At 39.0% G+C, this 27899-nt stretch overlaps 1 protein-coding gene across 3 annotated transcripts in view; it reads right to left on the reverse strand.

Annotated features, from left to right (window-relative positions):
- Positions 1 to 27899, reverse strand: part of TTC28 (tetratricopeptide repeat domain 28) — a 318471-nt gene that overhangs the window by 236276 nt on the left and 54296 nt on the right. The window contains exon 1 of one of the 3 annotated variants that reach the window (XM_036449590.2): positions 22181 to 22984. The exons of the other annotated variants lie outside the window; for them this stretch is intronic. Within the exon in view, the coding sequence (XP_036305483.1) occupies positions 22181 to 22207 (27 nt within the window). The 5' untranslated portion in view covers positions 22208 to 22984. Of the gene's footprint in view, positions 1 to 22180; positions 22985 to 27899 lie in introns of those variants that run through there. 3 annotated transcript variants of the gene reach the window in all.

Genomic DNA, 27899 nt, shown 5'->3' on the forward strand with positions numbered 1-27899 from the left:
GTGAAGCCGTGTCCTCAGCATCTTATGGAATGCACCCTAAAGCCACTGTGTAATTAACTGCCAGGAAAACGCTGAGTGAGGAGAATAAAGGGGCTATAACAAATCAAACAGACTGCACAGCTCAACCCCCAATGACAGCAGTTGAACTGCTTAGTTTCTAGAACTTCAAAATGCTCATGAGCATCCATTCCCTTTTCAGAACCTCTAGAAAGCAGATTTTTTTTTTGGTTGAGTGAAGAAGCAAAAATACAGACTACAAAAGAAGTCTTAAAATTTTAGAAATTCAGCAATTTGATTTTTACCGTGCTGTCCTTTGCAATGTTATAGGACTTACTATCAGCGATGCTCAAAGCCTGGGCCACAAGGAACCTACAGAGTTTTTCCGGAAATCTAACAGCATTATATTCTACTGTGATCAAACAGAGAGAACAGACGGAAAAATGAGTGAGCCCCTTAAACGAAGTTATTGTAGGGTACTCTCTAATACAACCTTAAGATTTTTTTAGTGCAGTGGTGGCCAACGGATGGTCCGCGGACACTGGTGGTCCGTGAGGTCTGAAAGGTTGGTGACTGTTGTTTCAGTGCATTTTTATCAACTCAACAAATATGTATTGAGCACCTATGTGCCTACAGCTAATAAACTCCAATCCCAATTGAACAATGAAATTTCAAGATCAAATAACTAAGCATAGACTGGAAACTGTCCGTTTGTTTTGTCTTGTTTTGTTTTTATTTGGGAACTTAGAAATCAGAGGAAGATTGTGTTTTTAGTGAGCAATGAAAGCTCATGAGGCAAATAACCTTCTGAACCTGGCTGGGCAGAATCATGGAGAACTATATTCAGAATCTGGAACCTACCGAGATTTACTGAAGCAGACTCTATAGGAGCAGAGTCCAGAAACATGTAATTTTTAAGACTTCCTAGGCTTAGATTATAAGGACTAGCCAGGTTTAGAAATCACCATTCTATGGAATATTTGTCTCTTTTCAGAGCCTAAAAGCTAAATAGCCCCCACTGAACATAAAATCATTAACTAAAAATTCTATATAACTATCTGAAGCCATAATTTTTCACTTTGTCAACATTTCCTTTGTTTGAACTTATTACTTGAAAATAAATGAATATCATTATCGTTAAATACTTTCAGACTCTACATCCACTTGTTGAAATTCTATCCATTTTTCATGACAAATTAAAATGCTATTTCTCCCAAGAAGCCGTCTCTGATCCCTCAGCAGGAACTGGTCCTGCCCCTGTGTCACACAGCACCTCATGTTTCTTATATTCTGTCTTCTATTACTCTAGGTTGTCTGAACTGGTCACCTTGATGAGGAATTTAACAGATGGGAACTCACCTATTGAATCTCTGGACTTATTCCAGCATCTAATTCCTTGCTCAAAGTACATGCTCCATAAATATTTATTTAATTGAACTAAACTTACAAACCAGAAAAGAACTTCACCCTTTTTTTTACTGTCTGAGGGCAATATGAAGAAGCATTGCTAACTTAAGATCCTTGCTGAAAACATTACATTAAATAGCAAATCAACAACCTAAATTAAAAAACAATCACCTTCTAGACATGGTATGTGTGCATGCTGGTTAAACTAAACAACTCAATTATGAGTAAATTGACCATAACAAAAGGAAACTATTTCACTTTAAATAAAATCTGAGTCATGTTCTAAGTGTAAGACTGTACACTTTCTCTTTGTTTTGCTTCTTCCAAGTATTATAAATACCCAGATAGCTTCAAATGCTATTGTTTCAAGACCAGCTCTAAAATGAGACTGTGAGACTCAGTGCATTTTCAATAAAAGGAGCTGCACATGAGACTAAGCAAAAGGAAAATGTTCCAAATCCATATTACAGGATATTAATTTATAGATTTATCAGACATTGTGTAACCGAGTTACCAATCTTAGGAAAGGCTGGTTTATTTCAGATTAGGCAAGTTTGATTCTGAAAAGTTCCATCTTTGATTCTTTGGCAGCTGCTACTAGTGTTTGTACAGCCCTTGTCATCACCCCAGATGATGTGATTGACAGGACTAATAGATTTTGTTTTAATTGTAAAAGAAGACAGATGAAAGCTTTTGGCTGAATGACTAACTGTTCATCTTAAGTAATAAACATGCCTACTTCTCTCCCTCCATATTAAAATCTATTTTTAATTCACTATTAACTAATAACTAGAGTTGCAGTTTAAAAAATGGATGAGGACAATACAAAATTTCATGTGTAACTCTTTGAATAAATAGTTTATTTTTCTAACTTTCGTACCAATTAGAAATTATTAAATACAAGCATGAAATATAAGTACTTTCCTGCAGCTTTTATGATTCTCAATTACACTTAATACAGAGAGAGAGATAGAGAGAGAGAGAACACACACCTTAGCTTTTTGGCCTTCTGAGGCTTTTTGTCTCCCTAAGCAGTTGAAAGACAGCAACTCTAATTCTGTTTTTATAGTCACAAAACAAAGAAACACAACAATTTAAACACAATTTTAACTAAGACAGACTTGGAAAAGTAGATGCCCTCTGTTAACTATATTTTACGTGAATTGATATATATATATATTCAAATGTATCATGTCACATTGTATACAAAAACTATGTAACACACTTATGACTAACCTAATTAAAAGTCTTTTGCAATTAAAATGGTGTAAGGAGCCGAAACCGGTTTGGCTCAGTGGATAGAGCATCGGCCTGTGGACTGAAGGGTTCCAGGTTTGATTCCGGTCAAGGGCACGTACCTTGGTTGCGGGCACATCTCCAGTGGGGGATGCGCAAGAGGCAGCTGGTCAATGTTTCTCTCTCATCGACGTTTCTAACTCTCTATCCCTCTCAATTCCTCTCTATGTAAAATCAATAAAATATATTTTTTAAATGGTGTAAGGAAAGAGAGATCTTACTCTGTTACAGAATTGCAACCTACAGAAGCTAGTACTATTATGACTAATAACCAAGTGTTCATGAAAAAGCCACATTTCCTATTTACCTTACAAAGCAATCTATGAAGATGCTATAAGACCTTCTCCATCCTTTTGTCCTATATCAGCAAACTTCAGGAAAGGAATATAGCATGTCCATTCTGTTCCATCCTACATGCACACTCCAAAAGCGTGCTATGATGCTTTGTCTTTAAAAATTAAACAAATAAAACTTCAACTCTGGAAAACTGATTTGTCTCGATCTAAGAAAATACAAGTAATAGAGTGAGATCTTCAAAAATAATTGTTTTTATTCCATTTCACCTGGTAATTTATTGACTTTTTGAAGAAAAATACAAAAAAAAAAAAAAAGGCTATCTCAGATTTCTCTGATGTCTCATGAAGTTGGAATGTTTGTTCCATATATATTAGCAATAATTATTAATTTATGGCTGATTATCTACATAAGGAAGAAATACCATTTACATAAGAACTGGTGAAACTATATAACTGTTTAAGGCATTTATCAAAATGCCAACAGTTGCTACTTCAAATCAAAAAGAACTATAATAAATAGTCAAGGGAAAAAAACAAAGAACAAGAAATCCGGTCTTATGGGGATGTTATGGTCACCAATTTATCTTTAAAAACCCCAATTATTATTTTTAAGAGAAAAATAGAGGAGTAAATGAATGTAAGTAAGTATCTCTGTTAAGTCAGCAAAACACAAAATGTTATGCTCAACACAATAAAAGTAATAATGTAATGCTCAAAAACATGAAATCTCTTTTTCTCTCACTTTCTATTTGAATGGCCTCTCTGCTAAGCAGCTTTAAGAGTAGTAAGGATCCCATATATAAATGGATGGATGGATGGGTTAATGGTCAAAAACCTATTTTGGAAATACGTAAGTCAACATCATAAACACTTACTTATCCTCACATATTTTCTCTTGTCTCTTTAAAAGCTCATATACTTCTAAATTCTATGTGGTCTGCACCTTTTACAACTCAATAACATTACATAAGTTAAATTTTATCTATACTTCTATAAGAAGCTTTAAAACATTTTAAAACTCAGAGAGAAAGCCCTTATTTCATAAACACCAAAGGCCTATTTTAAAATGCAATGATATATTTTAAAAATGTATTTTAACATTAACAATTCCTATCAATGGATAATAGAAATTGTGACCTTATTTCCAGTCATCTAGATCTTCAATCAAAATAATGAAAGCATAGTTTAGTGGTTTTTTTAATGAAGAAATACAGATATTCCATACCATGTATCTGAGATGAAAAAGAATCCAGAGTAAGAGCCAGAAACTTAAAATTTATAGATCCCTGGCATTCCTAAAGATCTCTGAATCATTCTAACTTCCCACATTTGCAAAAGATACTTCAGCATATAACTTCCTAACAAAATTCACTAAAATTAACTGAAATTTTTAGATAACCCTCTTCAAAACTTCAATGGTTCCTAAATACTGGACTAAAGTAATTTATATGGCATTAAAATAAATCCTGGTATGTAAATAAACTCTAAAGTCCATTAACTTGCATCATTACAGTTGCTACATTAACCTTATCTGTCTGTGAAAAACCAGAACAAGGTTTCCAAAAGCTAATGATGGCTACTACATAGCACATCAGTTACTGTGATAAAGAGAAAGATGGAGGATGGCGGACACTGCATAGTAAGGAGAAGTCAAATTACATTAGCAGCAACCCAAATGTGTGTTCTATAAAGTGGCTTAATATGAGGTTGCTGGGTAGTCAGCTCTGCTCGCTCATTAGCTAAGTAACTCAGAGGTGGCACACGGGCCACTGTGTGCTTTATCAAGATCACCAATTTCTACATCGCTCTTTGGGATGACTAGAACAATTCAAATCTTGAATGTTACATCTGAAAATGCCACGTTCTTTGATAGACCTGACTCATGTAAAATAAACTTTATGAAATAACTTGGAAAACCACTTAATAAAATACTAGCACATAAAAAGCTGTAATAAAAGATTGTCCTTTCACTCATTTAATGGATACTACATTAAACATTAGGAAATAGTAGTAAGACCCAGAGAAAATTTCATTTTCCTGATTATTTGTCATTTTGGGTACCAACTTATAAAAAAATCAAGAAATGCAAGAAATCAGGTTCTTATAGTTACTTGTCCATCATACTTGACACTTTCACAATCCTATTTAATAAAAGGCTAATACGCAAATTGTCCCCTTGAGAGACTGACTGGGAGTTCGACCGCTCGCTTTGATGTGTGCTGACCACCATGGGAAGACGCGGAACGAAGGAAGGCCCCAGCCAGCAGTGGGCAGCTGTGGGAAGGAAGGCCTCGGCCGGCAGCTGGAAGGCCTCCATCTACCCTGATTGCCAGCCAGGCCTAGGAACCCTATCCGTGCATTAATTTCATGCAGGCCTCTAGTAAATAAATAATAAACAAATGTAAACTACTGTTTCACACATTTCTACCTTTACCTATGGTGATGCCCTGCCTCCAGCAAAGCCCTCAAGTGTGGGAAACCTGTATTTCCCTCACATTCCTTTCTCAGTCTTCCCATGATTAGTAGTGCATACTTCCATTAGAATACTTAGGATACTGTATTATAATTGAGCTGGAGGCCTGGTGCACAAAATTCATGCACAAGCAGTGTCCTTATTCTGGCTTGGCGGTCAGGGCCAATCGGGGTCTTCCGGCTGCCAGCCTGGGCCTTCCTTCCCTGACTGCCAGCTGCCAGCCAGGACCTCCCTTCATTCTGCACTGCCCCCTGGTGGTTAGCGCATATCAGAGCTAGCAATCAGTCTCACGGTCAAACTCCTGAGGGAACAATTTGCATATTACTATATGCTTCCCAACTGAACTCTTGCAGAAATCATGCTTTTTTACGTAATTTTGAAGCATTACCTCCTTATCCAGGCCCTAGTATACGTCTGATAACTTCCTTAAATGTAGTACCAATAAAGGCATCTCATACCCAATTCTGTGTTTGTGCCATAGCTGTTTGCAGTCAAGTTCTTTCTCACCACTAGGTTTTGATATGAGGCCATTTCTCACCTCTGAATTTTATCACACCAAACTATAACCACATTTAGTCAAACATTCAGGTCTTTGCTAATTTCCAGTTAGCCCTGATCCATGTGTTCCCTCCCCTTTCACAAACCTCCTGGATTAGATCAGCAAGGAATGGCTTGCTGGCAGCTGTTGGTCATTCAATTTTGCTACCACTAAAGCATGTGAATATTTCATTGTTTAGGCATTGCAGAGACTTTCGGCAAACATTTACTCTGGGTTCTTGGATTAGAAGAACATTTGTGGTAGACAAAAGGTAAATAATAAACCACAATGCTACTCAACCAGTGACCTAAAAGCCTTTTGACATCTGACTCTATTGCTTACTAAATCACTGTACATATAAACAAAGCTCAAAACCTTTGTTTCTACTACAAATTATATTTCTGAAACATAGTTCTTCAGTTATTTGGTTTATTTAAAATAAGCTAAAGTAAGGCATACTAGTTCGATGGCTTGCAAACTAATGTAAAAAGCATCATAATATGAATTCATCTGTTACTGACTTACTAAACACAGCTGGATATGTCACTTAATATAAGCTGTCAGAACTTTGGTTTCATCCTATATAAGCCTATTATACAAATTTCAACTATAATGGAGCAATATCCATGAATCTTCAGTTCTGAGTGCCAGAAACAAAAACCAATTAAATATATTCAAAGGCACTTGCTGAATGCTTGTACCGTCAGGCACTACGCTGGGCACATGGGAGAGGGTGAGTAAGAGTTATCGCTGCTCGCCAGAGGTTTAAGATCTAGTGGGAGAAACCAATACAAACACGCAATATGCAATGTACAATTAGTTCACTGAAGGCAGAGTGTCTTATTCATCAGCCCTTTCTCTGATATGCCGAATAGCTGATAGAGTATGAAACAAACACTCTGAAAGAATAAACTAGTCAATCACTTCATTGATAAACTCATCAAACTGCAATAATTGCTCTAATAATATTAGGGCAAAATGATGCAGTGAATGAAGTGATTAATTTCAATTTGGTGAATCTCACAAAGCTCATGGGAAGGCGGGCTTGAGGAAGGCCTTGAAGAATGAGTTCAGTTGAAGCAAGTTGAGATAGAATGGGGAAGATTAGACAAAGCGTAAGGGAAACTTCCTCACTGAAACAACAGAACCCGCACTATCTCCTCAGTCTCACTTTCTCCTGCAGTCCATTCACTTTGATAGTGGCTGTCACCATTGCATTGTCACCGAGAAGTGTGTTGCTTCCCTTATCAAAATTCAATAGGCACTTGGTAAATATTTATTCAATGAATGACTTATTCATTGAATAGTGGGAGTGCAGGAAAACAACAATAAAACCTTCTTTTGATTCTCTTCAGTACAGTTAACATTAAAAAAAGAATTTTAATGTGCCAAGGTTAAAAATAACTAAGCAGAGAATATTATGAATTAATATAATTTACAAAAAGTCTAACTTACACAGTTTTGTAACCTATCTTAATGTAGTTAGTTGGAGTTGGGTCAGGCCATTCTAAATACATCCTAACCCCAAAGGATCTCTACAATTTCCCAAATTTCTTACCCCCTCTCTCCAAAGGCTGCTTTGGTGTAAAGTGACTGCTTAATGATGCACCAAGAAAGAGCTAACTGGAATATTCTGACAGGACTTAGAGCATGCTCCTCCCACTCAGCTTTTTTTCTCTAAGCTATCCAGCAAAGCTAGGATGGACTCAATGGCTCTCCTTGACACACACACACCCCCAATCCCGTTCAGATTTATTCTAGTAGAGGAGCAAAGGAATAACAGCAGCACTCCATCAAGAAATGTAACCAAATAATTAAACAATTCAAACCTTAATTGAAGACTTAAAGACATTCTACTACAGGTCACACAACCTCGGGCAGATAAATAAGAGCACCTCTAACTTATCTGCTCTTAAAAAGCCAGGAAGGGAAAATGTTTTCCCAATTGTGAAATTCACGAAGGGAACTACGCCCTCTTATCTTACTTTATATTGTTAAAACTTCAGCCCTTTAATAATAAAGTGAAACCCTTTTAATGTTTTTCAGGAAAAACAGTAAGGAAATGTTTTGAATGTGAGAAAATTAAATGTGAGAAAAATGCTTTGGCACCTACCAATATTTTCATATCTTTGGGGAAATGTTAAATCCAGGAACCTGATAAATGGATTTCACTAAGTCACATTTTAATAACATTTTGTAACTTTTATAAGATAAGTTTCCTTTTTACCTTTATTGCTGCTGGCAATGTTTTTCTCTCACAGCTCTCCATTTCTATAGTCTTCTCATTTTATTTCTTTCTCTTGCTTTCTTTCTTATTTCATTCTAATAAATTTCAGCCATAAAAGAATATTTCCATATTGACCAATTGTAAGAATTCTTATATCTAATTCCAAAACAAAGATATGTTAAGAAAGTAATTCCCAAAATATACTTCCACGTTATTTTTAAATATGTAATATTTGGGAAATACTTGGATAAATAAAGGTAAAGAAATCTCTCTTCTTCTCCCCTCCTTTCTAAGAACCCTCACAATATGCCAAATGAATCTCCAAAAAAGAGACAGTGTGTATACTTCTAAATTTATTTAGTCATAGAATTTTTTCCTCAACAACTAGTGGAATATACTTTAAGAACTGATTTTTTTAAATCTAAAACAATCTAAGAAAAAAATTAATATGGTATAATATATTCAAAAGGTTTGTATATTAAAGTATTTTTAAATGAAGACACTATGTCATAAAGCAAAAAAATTAAAAAGGCTAGAAGTAACACTCATTTCATTAAGAATCTAACTGTGAAAACTAATCGAATTGGAGGTGATTGTGTAGGAAATGCACATTTATCTTCTGACAACAATGTGATAGCATGGAAATAATAAATGAAAACGGATAGTGAACCCTTTTAAAATTACTTTCGTTACTTTTCAAAATCACTAAGATAAAAATGGAAGGACAAGTTGTGAGAAAGTCTATTATATAAAAATACATGGTGAGCCCTCGTCGGTTTTGCTCAGTGGATAGTGTTGGCCTGCAGACCAAAAGGGTTTGGGTTCAATTCCAATCAAGGGAACATATCTCGGTTGCAGGCTCCTCACCAGCCCGGGCCCTGGTCGGGGCACATGCAGGAGGGAACCAATCGATGTTTTTCTCTCACATCAATATTTCTCTCTGCCTCTCCCTCACTCTTCTACTCTAAAAAAAGTAATGGAAAAATATCCTTGGATGAAGATTATAAAACATGGTGATTATTAACCTAAACAGCTTCTACACACGGTTCCATGCTTAGCTCACATCACCTCCTCCTTCTTGCTCCTGCTTTTCAGAGTTCCCACAGCACCCTGTATGCGGTACTATTGTTATCATATTGTATTGCAAAACTTTATTTTCTCATCTGACTTCCTGTCTAGACTGTAAGCTCCTTGAAAATGTGGATCATATTATATCTAAATCTGCACCCCCAAGATCTAACACTTCATAATTTATTAGTCCATATAGTTAGTAAATTAGTTAGGTCTCTCAAATTCAGTAATTACTAGCTTACTTAGCAAACATAAAGATAAACTGAACTAGCTCAAGTTTTGAAATAAAAGAATCACCGTTAAGCATTACTCACTTTTCCTCATCATTTTTTATATAAATGGCAGCACCTGACACATAATAGACCTCCATAAATACATATTGAACTAATTACTTAATCAATTACTCCAAGTTTGACTGCAAGTTTAGGCCTTAGCAGAAAGGACAGGACACTGCAAAACCAAAGAATCTTTGAGTCACTTTCGGCTTTTACATCTCACTGGCTCTATCTGATCCGCCTAAAGCTGCTTTACTCGTGAACGGCTTATGATTGCTGCTGAGTATTGTACCTGCCACCATGGGAGACAGAATTTTAGCATTAAGGCACCAGCTTCCCTCACTGAAGCCAAAAGAAATTACTGCATCATATGAAGAAATCAGTGCTAATTAAAAAAAACTCAGAATTTTTTAAGTTACCCCAGCAGCTCTGAAGACCGAAATCCTTTATTTTTGTGGACAATCACAGCCTAACAAGGAGTTAACTTTCCATACTTAGCACCTTTGTCATCTATGTAGACATATATCTATCATTTCTTGTTCAATATTATTTCCAATTAATGATAGCCTGGCATAAACCCATTCTTCCCCTTCCAATTTTCTCTCTGTCCTAACTACATACAAGTTACCTTTCCCAAATGGTATAATTAAATGCTTAAAAATTAAAAAATAGGCACAATTCTGTCTTCATAAAAATGCCCAGAGACACAGCATTCCTTTTAAGCCATAGCAATTACCCATCAGCCTTCAGGCCATCTAAATTTTAAATCCTCGGGGAATAACATGACAGGAGATTGCTCCAAGTATGAGTTAAAGGCTTTTTTCACTATCTAGACTATGACTTCTTTGGAAATTTATTCTCCTAGTAGAGATGTAGTATTCTTTTATATTTTGCTTAGGATGGACATGTAAGTTCTCTCCAACAAGGGCTCTGAAATATCGTGTGGGGGGGGGAGGGTTAAATGAAGACTGAATTCAACAGAAATTCAAACAGAAGCTTGAATTAAAGGGGTAATTTCAGATGTAGTGAAAAGCTGTAATGTCCATTCAAAGTAATGAAGGCACACAGCATTAATCTCCTAAAAAGATTCAAATGCTATGAGTAGAGCAATTCTGTTTCTTAGTAGGAACAAATTAAGATGATTTCCCTTACAGAAATTGCCATAATTACAAGTAATTATCTTGTACTCTCTAAATTTACCACTCTAGCACATTTTGCAAATATCATTCCCTTCAAATACTTTATTTGGAAATACAGGAGAGATTGCGGCTTTGTGATTGTGCTGTAGACTTCAAACTGGTTGTTTAACAGTCCCACATAATATGTGCAGTAAAGAGATAACGTGCTGAAGTCAGAAGTGCTTAGAATTCCAAATTTAAGATATTCTTATCATCAGGTAAGTAATTCCACCCAAAGGAGTACAAACAAATGAGAATGGCAAACATTCAAAGATAAACGAGTCAAATGTAGACTTATGAATGAAACAATGAGGAGATTCATTCTGATAGGCATAGGGCAATCATGAAAAACATGTTAACAGCTGCTGTAGTATTTATAAAAAATCCTAGTAGAGCCAAGTAAAATCCCACCATTTGCAACCTACTCAGTTTTTCATTTTCTTTTAATAAGAAAGTGTGAGGAAAACCAGTTACTAACCAAGCATTCGGAAGAGAATAAGCATGTGAAACCCTAATTTCACCATCTTTGGGGCCAATTACCATCTGGATTTCAGCTGGCATGTGCAGTCTATTCTCCAGCCAAATTGGGATTCCTTACCATGTTGTAAAAACATGCTTAGAGCTTGCCTTTTCCTATATTACTCCCACTGCCTGGAATGGCCTCCATGTCTCCGTCTGGTAAAAATGAGCCCACCAAGTCCAGCTGAAATGCCGTTCCACCATGCAGACCCTTTTGGTCCATTAATGCTTATCCCACTCCAAACCCTTCTCCTTCCACCTACTCAGCTGTGACCTCTACTTTAGTCACTCTTTCTGGTGATACTTAGCATATGCCACCTCACAGTTCAGGTATTTGTCAACTTGTCTTATCGTCCCTTCTAGAGGAAATGTATTTTATTCATATTTGCATCCCCAACAACTTTAGTAAATGTTTAATAATTTAATCATTTAAAAGAAATTTGATTTTAAATATTATTCCCTTTAGAAGCATATCATTGAAAAAGCCTTTAAAGGGACTACAGAGTCCATTAAGAAGTTATGTATATTTTAAACTCTGAACACATATCTGGTTCTATTTAACTCAAATTTGAACATTTTATATTGGTGTTTAAAACTCATCCATGGTGAGATATTATAACCTCTGTGCCTATTAATCTCCCCTGGTTTATTTGGTCAGTATAAATGTTAATTACATTTCATACATCTACACTAATAAAAGAGTAAGATGCAAATTGACAGTACCTTTGTGATGCCCACCAGCCAATCAGGAGTGAGTAGGCAAATTAACCCAATAAAGATGGTTTTATTTTTTTTACAAATAAGCCCAACCCTACACTGTAAACTAGAGAAGTAGAAGCACTACAAGTCCAGCAGAAATGGCCCTCTCCTCAGAAGAGCAGTGGAGAACATCCAACCCATGGGCCGTTATAAGGCCAGAGAAGTCATTTGGTCTGGCCCTGCCAAGGCATTAGCAATGAGTTAATTACATGTTTGGCCAAATATAGCAGGCTAATTTTTAAGATGATAATTTTGTATAGCCTGCAAATAATGTTATAAATATCCAAATGGCCTTTGACAGAAAAAGGTTCCCCACCACTGCCTTTGAGCATTCAGGTCTCGGGCAGCCTCTGAAGAGCTACCTGCTTCTTCTGAAGGAATCACTGTACCCTACTGGCACTCTGCTTCTGAATCTGCACTATTAAATTAAATGCTCCTTTAGGTTCCTTTCATTTCTAAAAATGTTTAAATCTCAGTATCATAAATACTATCTGTCAAAAATCTAGGCTAAAGCAAAAAGAGTTGTTTAAAATAAATAATATTTGTGTAACAAAAAAAAATGTTTTGGTTAATTGATATATACAATAACTAGTTAATATTTAAATGAATCCCACACTCTGGTTGTTTCTTCTCAAAGGTAATCACATATACTCCCTAGGCTATGCAATTCTACCTTTCACATAAACTACTAACACTAGTTCCTTCCACCATAGTATTTTATTGCTTGTGTATATTTAAACAAGTTATTGGGGTTTGGGGGAAAAGCCAGAAACACTGAAGTAAAGTCAGAAAAGGGAAAACCACAATGGTATTTATCAAATCGTTCAGTCTCTGTGACCATGCATCCTCAAATATACCTGCCTCTCAATAATTAATAGCGTAATAAATAAATAACTTATAAAAAGATCACTGTTTAACCATCTCAACTATCTAAAACCCAGCCTCAAACCAGAAAGTAAATTTTTTTTTAAATTTCTAAGCAGTCAAAATGAAAAGCCACAATTCACACTCTACAGTTCACTTATTCTTAAGAGAACCCCTCATTCGGTGTCTAGTTACTTTCACCTCAGTCGCAGCTACGGCTCAGTTAGTGGCAGTTTACCCAGCACAGAGAGGAAACACATATAAAACAGAAGTTCAAGAGGAAGGCACATGACAGCAGCATTCCTTTGGGTAACATGTAAAGAAAAATAGAAACTGTACAAAGAAGACATGGAAGTATTTTAAAAGAAATAAAAGGGCAACCTGAGGTCACTCAGAATAGGAACAAATAATTCCACATTCCTTAAAAGCTCCTATAATGTTGCTACATTATAGCAAAGTAGAATAATTCATGCTTGTGATAATAATCCTGAATAATCAGGAGAACTTTAAATCACGCTTAGTACCTTCTGTGTATGAAGGCAGAAAATGTGTAATGTATTTTAGAAAATTTCACATAAAAAAATGGTTGAAATTTAACAAGGGCTGGCAGTTGAATTAAATTTCTGTTAACAGGAAATTCACAAGAATACCACAGATAAATTAAATATTAGAGTAGCAATTTTTTCCATGGAAACCATGGTAACTATGGAATATTAAAATGCATAATTAATCTCTCAGACACACTGTAGTCTTAATTTTTAATATTTATCACCATCATTCCTAACCCCCCAAATATTAATTGGACCATAGTGAATTTCTATTTTTGTATGTAAAAGATGGCCATACATGAGCAATTTCACATAGTTCAACCTAATGTCTTTACCAAAATTCTTAACAATAAAACAAAGTAGTTTGTATTTTATCTTTTCTTTCTTCAGTCCTTCACCTTCTTTTGGAAAAAACACACACTAGTCCTATACAATAAAGAGAGAATATGGTAATTGACCATCACTCCGTCACAAAAAATGGCTGAACCCACAGCTGAGGCCAACTTCCCATAAGGAGCCTGAAGGAGCAATCAGCAGGGACCTGAGGCTACACCCTACCCTGCCCCTGTGGGGCTTGACAGGGGACCTCAGGTGTCAAGCTGGGGGACCTGAGACCATGCGGGGCTTCATGGGGGACCTCAAGGTGCACTTCCTGTCCTGGTGCTGGGCTAGGGGGCCTCAGGCTGCTTCCCCAACCCCAGCCCAGGCCTGGGGACCTCAGGCTGCACCCCCTGCCTGGCGCCCGGCCAGAGACCTAAGGCCATGCCCCCCTGCCCTACAGGGCTTGACAAGGGTGGGACTGGCTGGGTCTGGATCTAGCCCAATTGGGGGAGGGGGGATTTTCAGCAGAGTCTGGGTCTCACCCGATTTTGAGGCGCATGTGAGTGGGCAGGGACTTGACTCTGGGTCCCGTGGTGTGCCCCAGATTCTGACGGAAGGTTTTCATATACATTTTACTAATCCTCTTTCATCTCTGACACTTCTATTATAGAGAAAGGGCAAATAGCAATATTAAATTATTTACTCTAATGAATCCCCTTTTAATGTGCACAAATTGTGTGCACTGGGTCACTAGTTATATATAAAAGCCTAAGCGACTGAATGACTGAACAACTGGTCGACCAGTCACTATGATGTGCACTGACCACAAGGGGGCAGACGCTCAATGCAAGAGCTTCCCCCTGGTGGTCAGTACACTCCCACAGGCAACCACTGCAGCACTCCCCAACCCCCCACCCCTGGCTGTCTGGCCCGGATCAGCCCTGGGCCCTGATCAGGATGGAAGATAGCCCTGATCAGTCCCAATCGATGGCCAGGCTAAGGGACCCCACCCATGTACAAATTCGTGCACCGGGCATCTAATTAAGTAATAAAGACCCAAAGTCCACCAAAATTATCATGGTCCCACCACCACTCACTATGATATTTTCTTTCTACTCCTCAAAAATAAAAAATCTCATTTATGCCTGAGAATCTCAACTTCACAAACACAGCTCCAAAAATATCTAATAGATCTGTGCTTACACATACAGCTTTTCACAGATACCACAATTTAGCATGATCCTGAAAATATGTGTATACATTCCTGTTATGTTCATTTATAAATATTAAAAATATAAAATATGCTCAACATACTTAACAATTAATTTTCAGAGCAATTCAACAATGACCCAGATAAATATAATAGATATTCAAGGTTTTTAGTTATATAAAACAAGTGGCATTCAGTCTGTTTACAGATTCAAAATATTATACTTTTATTTTACTTAAAACAAGGAACACCTATACTGGATAAGTCAAAATAAGGATTCATTTGTCCGTTATAAAAAGAAACTATTGCCGGGACCGGTTTAGCTCAATGGATAGAGCGTCGGCTTGGGGACTGAAGGGACCCGGGTTCGATTCCAGTCAAGGGCATGTACCTTGGTTGCGGGCATATCCCCAGTAGGGGGTGTGCAAGAGGCAACTGATCGATGACTCTCTCTCATCGATGTTTCTAACTCTCTATCTCTATCCCTTCCTCTCTGTACAAAATCAATAAAATATATTAAAAAAAAAAAAAAAAAAGAAACTACTTATAATCTAATCAGTGTTGTTATGCCAATATTGGCTATAACAAAGCTATCCCAGGATGTGTAACAAAGTTTCTTTGTGAGTTTCTTCCTTCCATACTCCCCACTATTAATTACATTGCTAGGTTCAAGTTTAGGTACACTGCATGTTTGGGAGATGATATATTCAAACACAATGTGTTCCCACAATGACCTCCTGGCTCCCAACTCCACTTTGACCCTATTCCACAGGTTAACTGCTCTCTAACTCACAATTGCCTCAATATCTGTGTTTCTACAAGTCTCAGTCCCCCAACATGATGTCAATGTAACATACTACACCTCACAACTTTAATAATGCTAGAAATATGGGTGCATTTATGAAGGGACATTGACTTATGTAACTAAAACTAAGCGAGCAAAGTTTCAGTCCTCTAAGAGTCCAAACTGAGGCCATCAAAAAACGTATGTGCAATTTTGACGACTGCCATCCAACTATTTCCTGTACCCTTTCTAGAAATGTTAAGTTTATTATAAAAAAGGTATAAACCAAAGGACATAATTTTATGTCTTTCCTTAAAATACATGCTAAAAGGATACTCAAAATAGCAAAGACAAAACTCTAACAGGTCAAATTACATTGTACATAATTAAATGGCTCAATTACTACATATGAGAATACGCCTCTTAGCTAGAGAAACTAAGAGGGGGACTAACAAGAAAGTTTAGTACAAAAGCTCATATAAACCTGATAATGTCAGTTTAATGATATAATTTTTATACCTTTCAATAAAACTACATGGTTTTAGCACATCAATAAAGCAGTGTTAGAGCTGAGACATAACACTGTTATTATTAATGATATAATGGATTCTCTGTGGAAGCTAAAGCTACTAGGGACTTCAGCTTTCCCCTTGCTTCCGCTGTGTTTCCACAGCATGTCATCACCTTGACTGACTAGCAAAGTGAAGGTGGCTGCTGGCTCCCGCTCTTGAAGTTGGGCTAATTAAACTCTGTAGCCTCTCACACTGGCAGTACTTACTGGCTAGCTCCTGAGCAGTAAAGGTGCCAAATCAAATTTCCTCATCACTGACTTCCTTCACTTCTTATCAAGTCTATCCATCAACCATTGCCAGCTTCTCAAAGATTCCTGGAAAGAGTTTTCTGTAGATGACCATTTCCTACCAATTTTACAAAATCAAAAATATTTAGGGCTGAAGAAAATAAAGATTCACTACGGTGTTTTACAACTATGCTGCTGATGCGCTGATGTCTTATAAGTTGTGAGATACATCAACTATAATTACAATTTTTTTCTATTTTTTTCAATAGAGGTGAAGTTTGTATAACATAAAATGAACCATTTAAAGTGTGCAATGTGGTTGCATTTAGCACACCCAAAATGAACCACCACTTTTATAACTGTGACTTTATTTTTAATAGGCTCATGGTTACTATCCCTTTAATAAATTACCCTCCCTTATAATCAATACTAGTGGCCCTGTGCACAAATCCGTGCACCAGTAGCTTGCTGCCACTTGCCTCAGCTGGCTGCCCCGCCCACTGCCACTCATAGCTCTCTGCTGCAGGTAGCTCACTGCCCTGCCCTCCTGTAGCTCCCCGCAGGACTTGTAGAAGGTTAATTAAAAAAGGGGAGACATCTATAATACTTTCAATAAATACTAAAAAAAAAAAAAAATGGTTTTGCCTAATGAGTAAAAAGGTGAATAATGTGAGCAGATGTGTGCTGTTTTTAACAATTACTCTAAAACGAAGAAGAAGGAAAAACCAGAGGATAAAAGGGGAAGGGATGAAAACTCATTAGGATGCCATTTGTAATAGACCCAGCAAGTGATGATGAGGAGCTAAACTGTAACAGTGGGGAGTCAGATGTGAAGGATTAAGTGACATGCCCAAGAACACAAGTCATGGGAACTGTCAGAATCAAAACCTGGGTCTTAGTTGCACTGATGTGGGGAAGGTATTTAGAATGGATGTGCAGAAAGACTTTATCGTGGAATTTCTAAGTCTTCTCTTTAATACTACTTTGTCCACAATGCTTGATTCTTTTGAAGTCCTATTTTATACTATCACACCAACTGTGGCCCAAAGTAAATAATCATACCAACTAGCACAGCATTTAGGAGGGTAACTTAGTAATTTTGTATAGCTGCATTAAAATAGGAGACTTAAGCTTCCTAATCCAGAGAGAAAATACAAGCATTTGAAATGCACTCTTTTGTAAAAGTAATAAGCTATTCCAAGAGATAAATTTACAGGACAAAATCTGTACAAGGGAGCTTCCAAATAAGCTTTTTAAATGAAGCTCCATCAGAGAAGTCATTTAAGAAGCCAGATTCACATTATATTAATGTGACAGTGTAACAAGATAAATACATCATATGGTTCTAAAATGACATTATTAATGTGGCTTATGTGACACATTCCTATTAATGATCTTTTATTATGTGTGAACAGTAAAATAACATTAGATAAGCAATAAAAAAAATCCAATCAGCAGCAGCTTCCTGGAGGCTTTCACTGCAGTCTGACTTACACAGTGTTATCTGATACTAATCCCTGGATTTTAAAGAGCAGAAATCAATCACTTCAGAAGTGTAAACAAGCATGTTCCTATGAGATGAGCATTTTAATTACTATCATTTCTGCAAATACAAGATAAAAGTAGTGTGCTGTGTGAGAGCCTATTACTGCAAAAGCGGGGGGAAGTACATGTGGCCAGGGCAATAGGGTGATGTTAATAAAGAGGATCATCACCCGGATCAGGAGCCTGGTCCCTGGAGCCTGGTGGTGTGTCTTAGCAATGACCGCCATGGAGATTTTGTGAATGTGTGCTTGTCCCCTCCCTCCCTGATGTTGTCTACAAAAGATTAGAAGTGAGTGTCCAAACATTCTGGTTTCTTTAATGATCCACTCCAGTCTATTATCTATGAATCAACTGAAATATTTTAAACCTTTTAATATTTAAAGTTCATACCACCTCTTAGGATAAAGTCTAAAAACACCAGTTTTATAAAGTAATAGTTCTTATTTACCTTTATATCAAGTAAATATTTATTGAGCATCTTTGGTATCTTTGGCACCAAAAAAGAGGTATGAGCTTGGCAGGTGTAGCTACACAGTGGCACAGTGTAGACCTATGAATCAGGACATCATGGTTCAATTCCCAGTCAGGGCACATGTCCAGGTTGCAGGCTCAATCTCCAGTGTGAGGCGTGCAGGAGGCAGCTGATCAGTGATTATCTCTCATCATTGATATTTCTATCTCTCCCTCTCCCTTGTCTCTGAAATCAATAAAAATATGTAATTTTTAAAAGAGGTGTGAAATATGGTTCTTATACTCAAGGAGCTTGAAGTATAGAGAGGCAGGATATATACATAAAAAGATAAAGATATACATAAAGAGATATGAAGGTTACTATCAATAAAAAATCATCAGCCTATCTCCGTGATGAGAGCCTTTCACAGACCTGTACTGAGTGCCGTGAGGATAAGAACCTTTGAGACCGGGGGGGGGGGGGGGGGGGGGGGGGGGGGAATCATCAGCCTAAAAGAGTAAAGATTCTAACTGCTCCAGGAATTTTGAGGAAGATAAGATCATTGTGTTTCTTCAAAAAGAAGGGGAGGCAATAACTCTGTCTTGGTGCTGATATCTAGAAAGAGGAAGCAAAGCTATAGCTAACCTTCATATACCGGGATCATCTCAGGTCTCAGGCTTTATCTTTCTTGTATAAAGAGCCCTGGTCATCAAAATCCCCGAGAACACTTGTGAAGCACACATGTCTTGAAGTAAATAAGTCCTGGTCTAGTCTAAGCTCTGATGCCCACCATGCTATGTGACTCTGATTTGGTCATTTCACTCCAAGTCTATATCCTTATTTATAAAATGCAAATTATAACACCTATTACTTCATTAGATAGATATAGAGCAAGCAGAGATGCCTAGCATAGATCAGGTACATAAAAATGGCACCTTCTATTTGTGATATTAAAATTCCATCCGTACCATAATGCCATCACAACTGCACAGAAGCTTGCTACTAGGGGAATTACGTGCCCTTGATGGGAGGCACTGTACTCGGAAGACCGGTCCCTATGGTCCTCACTAGTCCCGAAGGTGGAACACAATTACTCATGTTCTGGTGGTTTCTTTGTGAAAAAGGAGCAGATCCTACTTGAACCCTCCAGAGCCCACATTCTGAACGTTAGTGTTTAGTTTACCCCAGCAAGCAAAGAAAAGCAGAGTGAAGAGCTCCCCTTCCATCGTGTACCCAGCTGCATGCTCAGTTAGAAACAAAGAAACCTAGAACCTAGGGTCTCTCTCTCACAGGGAGACCAGCAGGAACAAAAAGCCAGCACTGGGAGAGGCTGAGCGGGCGCTATGATAGCAAGTTACCAGCATCCCAGTCACGATGGCCAGCTAGAGACAAATGTTGCTTATCGCTGCAGTCTCTGGATGATCTTCCTAGCTTTGTTCAAATCACATCAATGCAGTCTCACTTTTCATCTGTAGTGTAAATGGTTTTTATGAAACCGTTTGGCAAGACACATGGCATGTGACTGTACCACCACAAATGTGTTAACAGACACAGCCAGAAACCATGGCAGTGAGCTGGTCATGTGAATATTCTTGCAGGAATAAGAAAATAAATCTCCTCTTTGTAAAGACTTACTGCTGCCCTACCGGGGTTTAATACCGAGTCTCTTCCAAGGAACCTTCTATTTCCAATGGAGAAGCAAGAATTGTTCTCAAGCCACCACCAAACAGTCAGACGATATTTGATGGCTCAGCTTATTTTTTAATCTTCTATGAACTCTTCAGAATTGTATCTGGATCCTTATAACATGATTTGGGATTATGAATGCAGTGAATAAACACAACCTTCTGGTATAGCAATTTAAGCATCAGGGTGAATAAATACTGCGGAGTGAATCCTAACACTTGAAACAGAATCTTCCAGAGTCCAGAAATCCACCTGACTGCCAAGAATAATACTTCCGTGGTTCAAGCAACACCAGTACCCAGAGGGGTTTTCACAGACATAACCACATGAGTTACTGCATATTGGGTAAAATAGAAAAAACAGACATTTATGAATGTATAGTTTGCAGACATCTTAAAAGTACTCATAAATATGCAATTTACAAATATAGAAGAAATTGGGGGGAGGGCTTCAGAAATACACAGCATCTGTTTAAACTGCTTACTTAACTGTATGGTTTCTTCTGTGGATTTTCCTCATCCTAACTCTGATTTTTATGAGGATCTCGGGGAGGGGAGGGAGAAATACAGGGATTGCTTAACTAAAATAAACCAATCTCTATGATGAGAACTAATATATGAAAGATTCCGGCTTCGGAATGAGGGGGAAATGACTTAGTGTCAGAGATCAAAATGGAATCAATTAGATAGCAAAGAAAGCCTTTCCATTCACCAGGCTATCCTGAAGCAGGGTTTGTTAGAATCTCTAGCAATAAGACAAATGCACAGTATCTTCTCATGCATCTCACACGATCTCTATTTCAGCTCTGATGTAAAACATGGTATCACACATCATGCCACAAAGAAGGAGTCAGTTTAGCTAGTTCAAGTAAAACACCAGGCAGCTGCTACCAGAGACAGGTCGGGGCTGGGGAAGGGCACAGCACATTCAGTTCGCTGTGTTTTCCCTCAGAAGAATGTCAATAAAAACCGAGGCCAACTGAGGTGGGGGGTGGGGGAGGCGTCGTGCTGTGCAGTGAACCACCGGGTTCATCTAACAGTTAGCGCCAGTCAGACAAGTTAGCAAAAGGGAGCCCTGGCCAAACGCAGATGCCAACGACTTGAAGAAAGCCGTCTTTCTCCCTGACCGTCGTGGGGTAGGGACCGGTCCCACATTTAGAAACGTTATTTCTGGGACCAATAGCGATTTATTTTGATAGAACCACTGGATTTTTTTTTCCTGGAGTTCTCAACAAAGGAGCCATATTAGGAAATAATCTTGCAAAAAGCAAGTGCCCCCTCCCCCTCTTCCCCGCGATCGATGTACACACGCCCGTGCGCGCTGACACACAGCCACACAGCAGTGCACAATGGCCGGCTCCCGCTCCGGGACCGCAGGCAGAGGCCCTCCCGGGCAGGGCCCCAGGCACTCGGTCCGGAGGCCCCGCAGCCTGGCTGCAGGGAACCAGCTGCCGGCGGCTTGTGCTGGGGATGCTCGCCCCCCAGCGGGGCCCTGGGGAAGCGGCTGCCAGCGGCTCGGAGCCCATTAACCCCTTGGGGACGTAGGTGCCACAACACCCACCTGCGGGGGCATCGGAATGTGTGGGGGTGCAGCCCCAGTGGCTCCCCGGGAACGGGGCGTTCCCAGGCCCCGGGCAGCTCTGGGCCGGCTCCGGCAGAGCTAACGGTGCCCTGGCTCCGCCGGGCTTCTGGAGCCACGGCTGGCTCCGAGCTGTCACCCCCGCCGCTCCGGCCAGACCAGCCGAGAGGGGAAAACTTGAGCGGCAGTGGACGCAGCCCGGACTTGGCAACTCGTCCCCAAGGGAGTGGCGCCAGTCCCGAAGGGGACAGAGCTGCGGGACCGGCCAACCGGGAGCAGAGGAGGGACCCGAGGGACCCGCTCCCTGGCACCCTTCCCCGCGGAGGGCATCGGGCCGGCCCCGCGCCAGGACACTTACCTTCTTCCGGGGCTGCCATTTCATCATATTTGTACAGCCGAGACGTGGATCATCAAGATGCTGGCTGGGGGCTGGGGGCAGACGCAGGGCAGCAGCGACTGCAAGTCATGCTGCCTCCCTCCCACCCCCTAATTCTTCCCCATGTTCACTGCGAAGGGGGAAAGCCCAGGAGAGTCCGGCCTCTTCGCGTTCAGTTCAGTGAAAAGTATCCCCAAACCACGACCGCACTTCCCACTGGGCTAGGAAGCCGCCGCGGCCAGCCTGCCCCTCCGGCCAGAGCGGGGCATCTTCGCCCCGGCCGGCACCGCAAACGGAGCCGGGGCCGGGCTCCCGCGCAGAGACCTCCCTCAGAGGAGGGCTGCAAAACAGGAGCTGCCGCGGAAAGCCCGCCGGGCTTCTGCCATCCAAACCCCTTCTGGCGAATTCTCCTCTCCTCAAAAAAAGAAAAAGGAAAAAAGGAAAAAAGAAGAAGAAGAAAAAAGATTAGACAAGCAATCAAACCCTCACGCGCAGCCTGGAGCAATTCCCAAAATTCTGGGTGTATTTCTCGTTTGTAAAATTTAGCAAAGAAAATTCCAAAGATCTGTAATCAGAGCTTCTGGACGCTGTTTTCTCCTCCTTCTTGGATAACTTGAGGAAAGGATCTGCCCTTCCCCAAGTGCCTACCTTCCCTAAACACTGTAAATAGGAAAACTTGGTTTGTGTGTTTAGATTTTTTTTTTTTAATTCCCAAGAACCTTAGTGGGGAAAGGCTGGAAGGAAATCCTGCAAGAACCCAACTCCACAGCTCAGTCTGCACTAATGACTTCCTTCCCTTCAGAGCGAGCGCACAGCCAGCCCCGCTCCAGCCACACAGAGCAAACGGTTTCTGGGTCTTAGTGCCCCACATCTGCTCCAAAGCAACAAGTAAAACAAACAATTCCGAGGTACCCAACAGCTCCTAAGGAATCACAGCCAGAAGAGACCTACAAAATCAGAAAATCCTTTCAAAAGATGTACTCAGATTTGTAAGTTATGCTGAGAGAGAGAAAGAAACAGGAAAGGACTCTAGATCAAAAGGCTACAAAATCTTAATGTGTGATTGGAAGCGAAAAGCGTTGAGTAACTGACAAGTTAAAAAAAATTGATCAAGAATAGACTCTGTATATAATAAAATAAAATAAAAACTGACCACAAACTAAATACTAAGTATAAGGATAGGGAAAAGGAATTTAATTTTTAGAAAACGTACATATAGATGAGTATGTATATCTACATAGATGACACATAGATAAACGATCGATAGGTAGATAGGTAGATAGATAGAAATGAAGTTGAAGCTTACTTTAAGGGTCATATAATAATACCACAAACACCCATTTACCAACCCCCAAACTTCAGTAGAATATTACCAACCCCTCTGTCAACTCTGGCCCTGCCAGCTCCTGCCTCCGAATCCCTAAAGGTGACCCCAGCCCAAATTTTGTGATCATTCTCTCGATTTTCTTTATCTTATCCACATATGTATCTGTCCCTAAACAATGCATTGCTTAGTTTTCCTTATTTTTTATCTCTGTATAAATAAAATCACTTTATGTAAAAAAAAAAAAAAGGACTGCTTTTCTAAATTTAGCAATATTTCTTACTATAAAAAATATTTCTATGGAGATTGAGTTTCATTCATCTTCGGTAAAATGATTCTATCCTATTTAGGGAGATGCATCTCTAAATACAGAATACTATGTAATTCTATTATTTGGCATCCAACATGACTATCAACTCCTATCCCATCATGAGGTTATTTTGATAGCAAGGATTATAAAAAGTAGCAAGCTACTAAAACACTAACTGGTATATATAATAATAGTAACGTGTACAATGTCCCAACAATGTTTCACTCATTATTCTTAGAGCTCTCTATGCATTGGCAGGATTGGCTGACATGGGTGATTATATGCAAATTGGATACTAGCTATATTATAAATGTCATTAAAATAGTCAAAGCAGCCCTGGCCGCTTTAGCTCAGTGGTTAGAGCGCTGGCCTATGGATTTTAGGGTCTCAGGTCTGATTCCTGGTCAAGGGCATGTGCCTGGGCTGCAGATGCACTTCCCACCCCTGGTCAGGATGCGTGCGGGAGGCAACCAAAAGATGTGTCTCTCTCACATCAACATGTCTCTCACTCTCTCCTCCTCACTCCCTTCCACTCTTTCTCTGAAAAGCAATGGAAGGGGTATCCTCGGGTGAGGATTAAAAACAAGCAAAATAAAATAGTCAAAACAGTTAACTGAAACAGATTACTTTTGAGATCTTTTCTAAGCCTAAGAGCCTGAAATTTAAGTGACAGCATTATCTTTGTAATAGTATCATTAATTACAACTGAATGAATAGTTACTATTTCTTAAGTCGCTACTCTATGCCAGGATCTATGCCCGAAATTATTATCTCACAGCCCTGCAAGGAAGGTCCTCATTTTCCAGATGAGGACACACATTCAGAGAGGTCACTTATTCAACCAAGACAATACACACAGAAGGTGAGAAGACTGGGATTCCAAGCCACAATGAACTAATTCCAGAGCCCTTCCCATGACGTGCATCAGAGCTATACACCCACCTTACCTCTCATCTTGAGAACACCATTAATTGCCTAGGACTTAAGCACCTATTATTTGCCAGTCTCTGTTCCAGGCACTAGAAATGAGTAACAGGCTGTCCATGCTCTTGTAATTACATACTGCAGGCAGCAGTCACAAACAATACCAATACTCTGTATATGTTCTGGCATCCAAGTCATTCTACACAGTTTAATGTGAATATCCTACTCGCACAGGAAGTTCCAATTCCAAACCAAATCCACCAATCTATCCCAAAATCGATTTATTTTGCCCACTTTCCTTTCTCTCTCCATAGCACTGTTACTCTTCCAGGATCACAAACTAAAACCTTAGCAACCTTCCTTACATCTAATCTATCACCAAGTCCCTTCACTTCTTTCTTAGACGTTGCTTTCAAATTCCTACCCTGACATCGGGGGCCAGGGCCTCATAAAACAAACATATATTAAATACCAATGAGGTGGAAAGCATCATGTAGGTGAAGGCTATGCCTATGCTAGAGGAAGTTCCAAAAAATTAGGACAGAACAGAAAACCTATAAGAAGACAACCAAGAATTGCCTTACCAGTTAAGTAACATATGAGTTATGTATTAAATAAGTGTTTCAGGAGTTAGAATGAGAAATTACTGTCAATAAAGATGGTTAAAGAAAGTTTTATAATTAAAAATTCAGAGATGATGCAACTCATTCTAGAGCATAAGGCCAAGGAACCATGGTCAGTAATGCAGTTCAGGATCTGGACCCCTCAACCTTTCAGAACTCATCTCTTACTTCTCTCTCAGCCCATCTCATGTCCCTTGAACACATCAAGCACATACTCGTTGCACCCTCTGCCTGAATCACTCTTCCTCTAGCTTAAACCACTCACTTTCGCATGTGTAAATTAAGGGACCTACGTGGTTCCTAATCTGTGGGGTAGTTTTCTGAAGGCATTTGTGAATCTATATGCATATGCATATCACGCAGGGTCCGTGAACTAAAGAGCAATCCCCCATGCTCAGATGTTATTGGACTTAAAAGACAGGTATTTAAATTGGGGGGAAGGGTCTGAGAACAGTGGACTGTCTCAGGAAAGGAGACAGAAAATATATTTATGTTTCCATAGAACGACAGAACCAATTTAAAGCTTCAAAGTAATACAAGCCTTTAAATTAGATTTCAATTTTTTAGGTATAGTTCTTTTGGGTCACTTCCTTGTATGACATTTCTCCCCCTGCTGTCTGGTAAGTGTTTCCGCTTTCATTTAATAGGTACGACTCAATAGGAGACTAGTACCTAGAAGCCTTTCAATACCAATACTATCTTAAATTACCTTATTGTTTTTCCTTCATGTCTTTATTTTGTTTACTCCTAGTTGAATCAGTAATTATACCTGAAATATTTAAAGAATTACTATTATACCAATATATTTTCTCCATTAGGATGATTAATATAGAGCTACCAAGCTAACACAGTTCAAAATGGTATCATTCAGCCTTTTGTTCCAAAGATCCAATATCAAACAGCAAAAACACTATTTCTCAGATCTGCAGCTACTAGAAGACATTTTTACAACTCCTTCGTTTTTTAATGTAGCACTTCTCAAATCACTTCTCTAAAAGCATATATTGTAAAAGTCTATTAAAATAGTATTTCCTCATTAACTACTTGCCAATTCAAAGTCAATTTAAAAAAAGGAAGAAAACACAGCTTTTTTCATTGCTGTGAATTTCTTCAAGATCTCCTAAGAAGTGATATGTCTGACATTCATCAGAGGATAAATACCTGAAAAAGCAAGCCTCACACTTATTTAGATTTATTATTTTAAAAGTAGGATATTAAATTCCATGTGAAACAGTATTTGAAAAAGTCTATTAATATTCTTAAAGACATCTAAATTATTTTCAATTATCTAAAAAGGTGTTAGAAGAGTAAAAGAAGGGATAAAGCTAGAAGCAGATTTGAACACTGACCTATGAACCAGGAGGTTGCGGTTCAATTTCCGACCAGGGCACATGCCCAGGTTTTGGGCTTGATCCCCAGTGTGGGGTGTGCAGGAGGCAGCTGATCAATGATTCTCTCTTATCATTGATGTTTTTCTCTCCCTCTCCCTTCCTCTCAGAAATCAATTTTTTAAAAAAAATTTTTTGTTTGTTTTAATAGCAATTTTATAGGAAAGGTGGTAAAGTATCCTTTCAAAAAGCAAAGAAAGGGTTTGTGGAGGACTATTCCAGATTAACAGAGCCAAACATGGAGGAATAAAAAATGTAGGCCACATTACCACGTCATCTAATAAATCTGAAACCTATAATGCAAGGCGACATATAGTGGAAGTTACGGTTACAAGGTTGTGAATGCTATTATCTTAACAGTATTAATACTATCATTTTCATTTTATTATGTGCCAGGCATTAAAGTTATTGTATATTTTTGTTGTTGATGATGATGATTCTTCCTAATACCTTTGTGAGAAGGAACTATTATTATGCCCATTTTACAGAAGAAGAAGTTAAGGCTAAGAGGTTAAGAAAATTTCCAAAGTACCGTGGCTAGAAAGTAATAGAAAAAAAATTCAAATCAGTGGGACTAGGAAGCCTTGTTCTTAATTCTTGCCTTAGAATACAATGATGAGCAAGCACAGGATTTTCAGGGTTTTAAGCAAGGTATCAGCAAACCCATTTGAGTTTTAGTTAACCCTGGAAGTATTGTGAAGAACAGACAGAACAGAACAGGCATGTAAACCTGAGGGAACCAACACAAATGAGGTGAGCGGTGTGACCATCCTGGCTCTCTGCCTGGAAATGCTCTCTGGACCCCAGCGCAGGAAGGGGATCCCAAACAGAGAACAATGATCTTGCTGAGTTGAGGAGACAGAGATCAAAGTTTGGAAGACAAAGTAGCTGGCACATTCGGAGTTAAAAATGGGGGAGATGAACTTTAAAGGGGCTACACAGATAAGATGCTCCCAAAACCAACACTGGGGTCTACTTGAGTCTTAGCCGGGTACGAAGTTGCCCAGTGGAGGGTGACAGCCTGCAGGGCCAGGCAAAGGGAAGCCAGAAGCGGAGCTCACTCAGGCTGCGAGAGCCTTTCTTCATTACAGACATCACTAATGTCAACTGGACTCCTGCAGTGGGTCCCACT

Source organism: Pipistrellus kuhlii, unplaced genomic scaffold, assembly GCF_014108245.1.
Source record: "Pipistrellus kuhlii isolate mPipKuh1 unplaced genomic scaffold, mPipKuh1.p scaffold_m20_p_20, whole genome shotgun sequence".
Taxonomy (NCBI): domain Eukaryota; kingdom Metazoa; phylum Chordata; class Mammalia; order Chiroptera; family Vespertilionidae; genus Pipistrellus; species Pipistrellus kuhlii.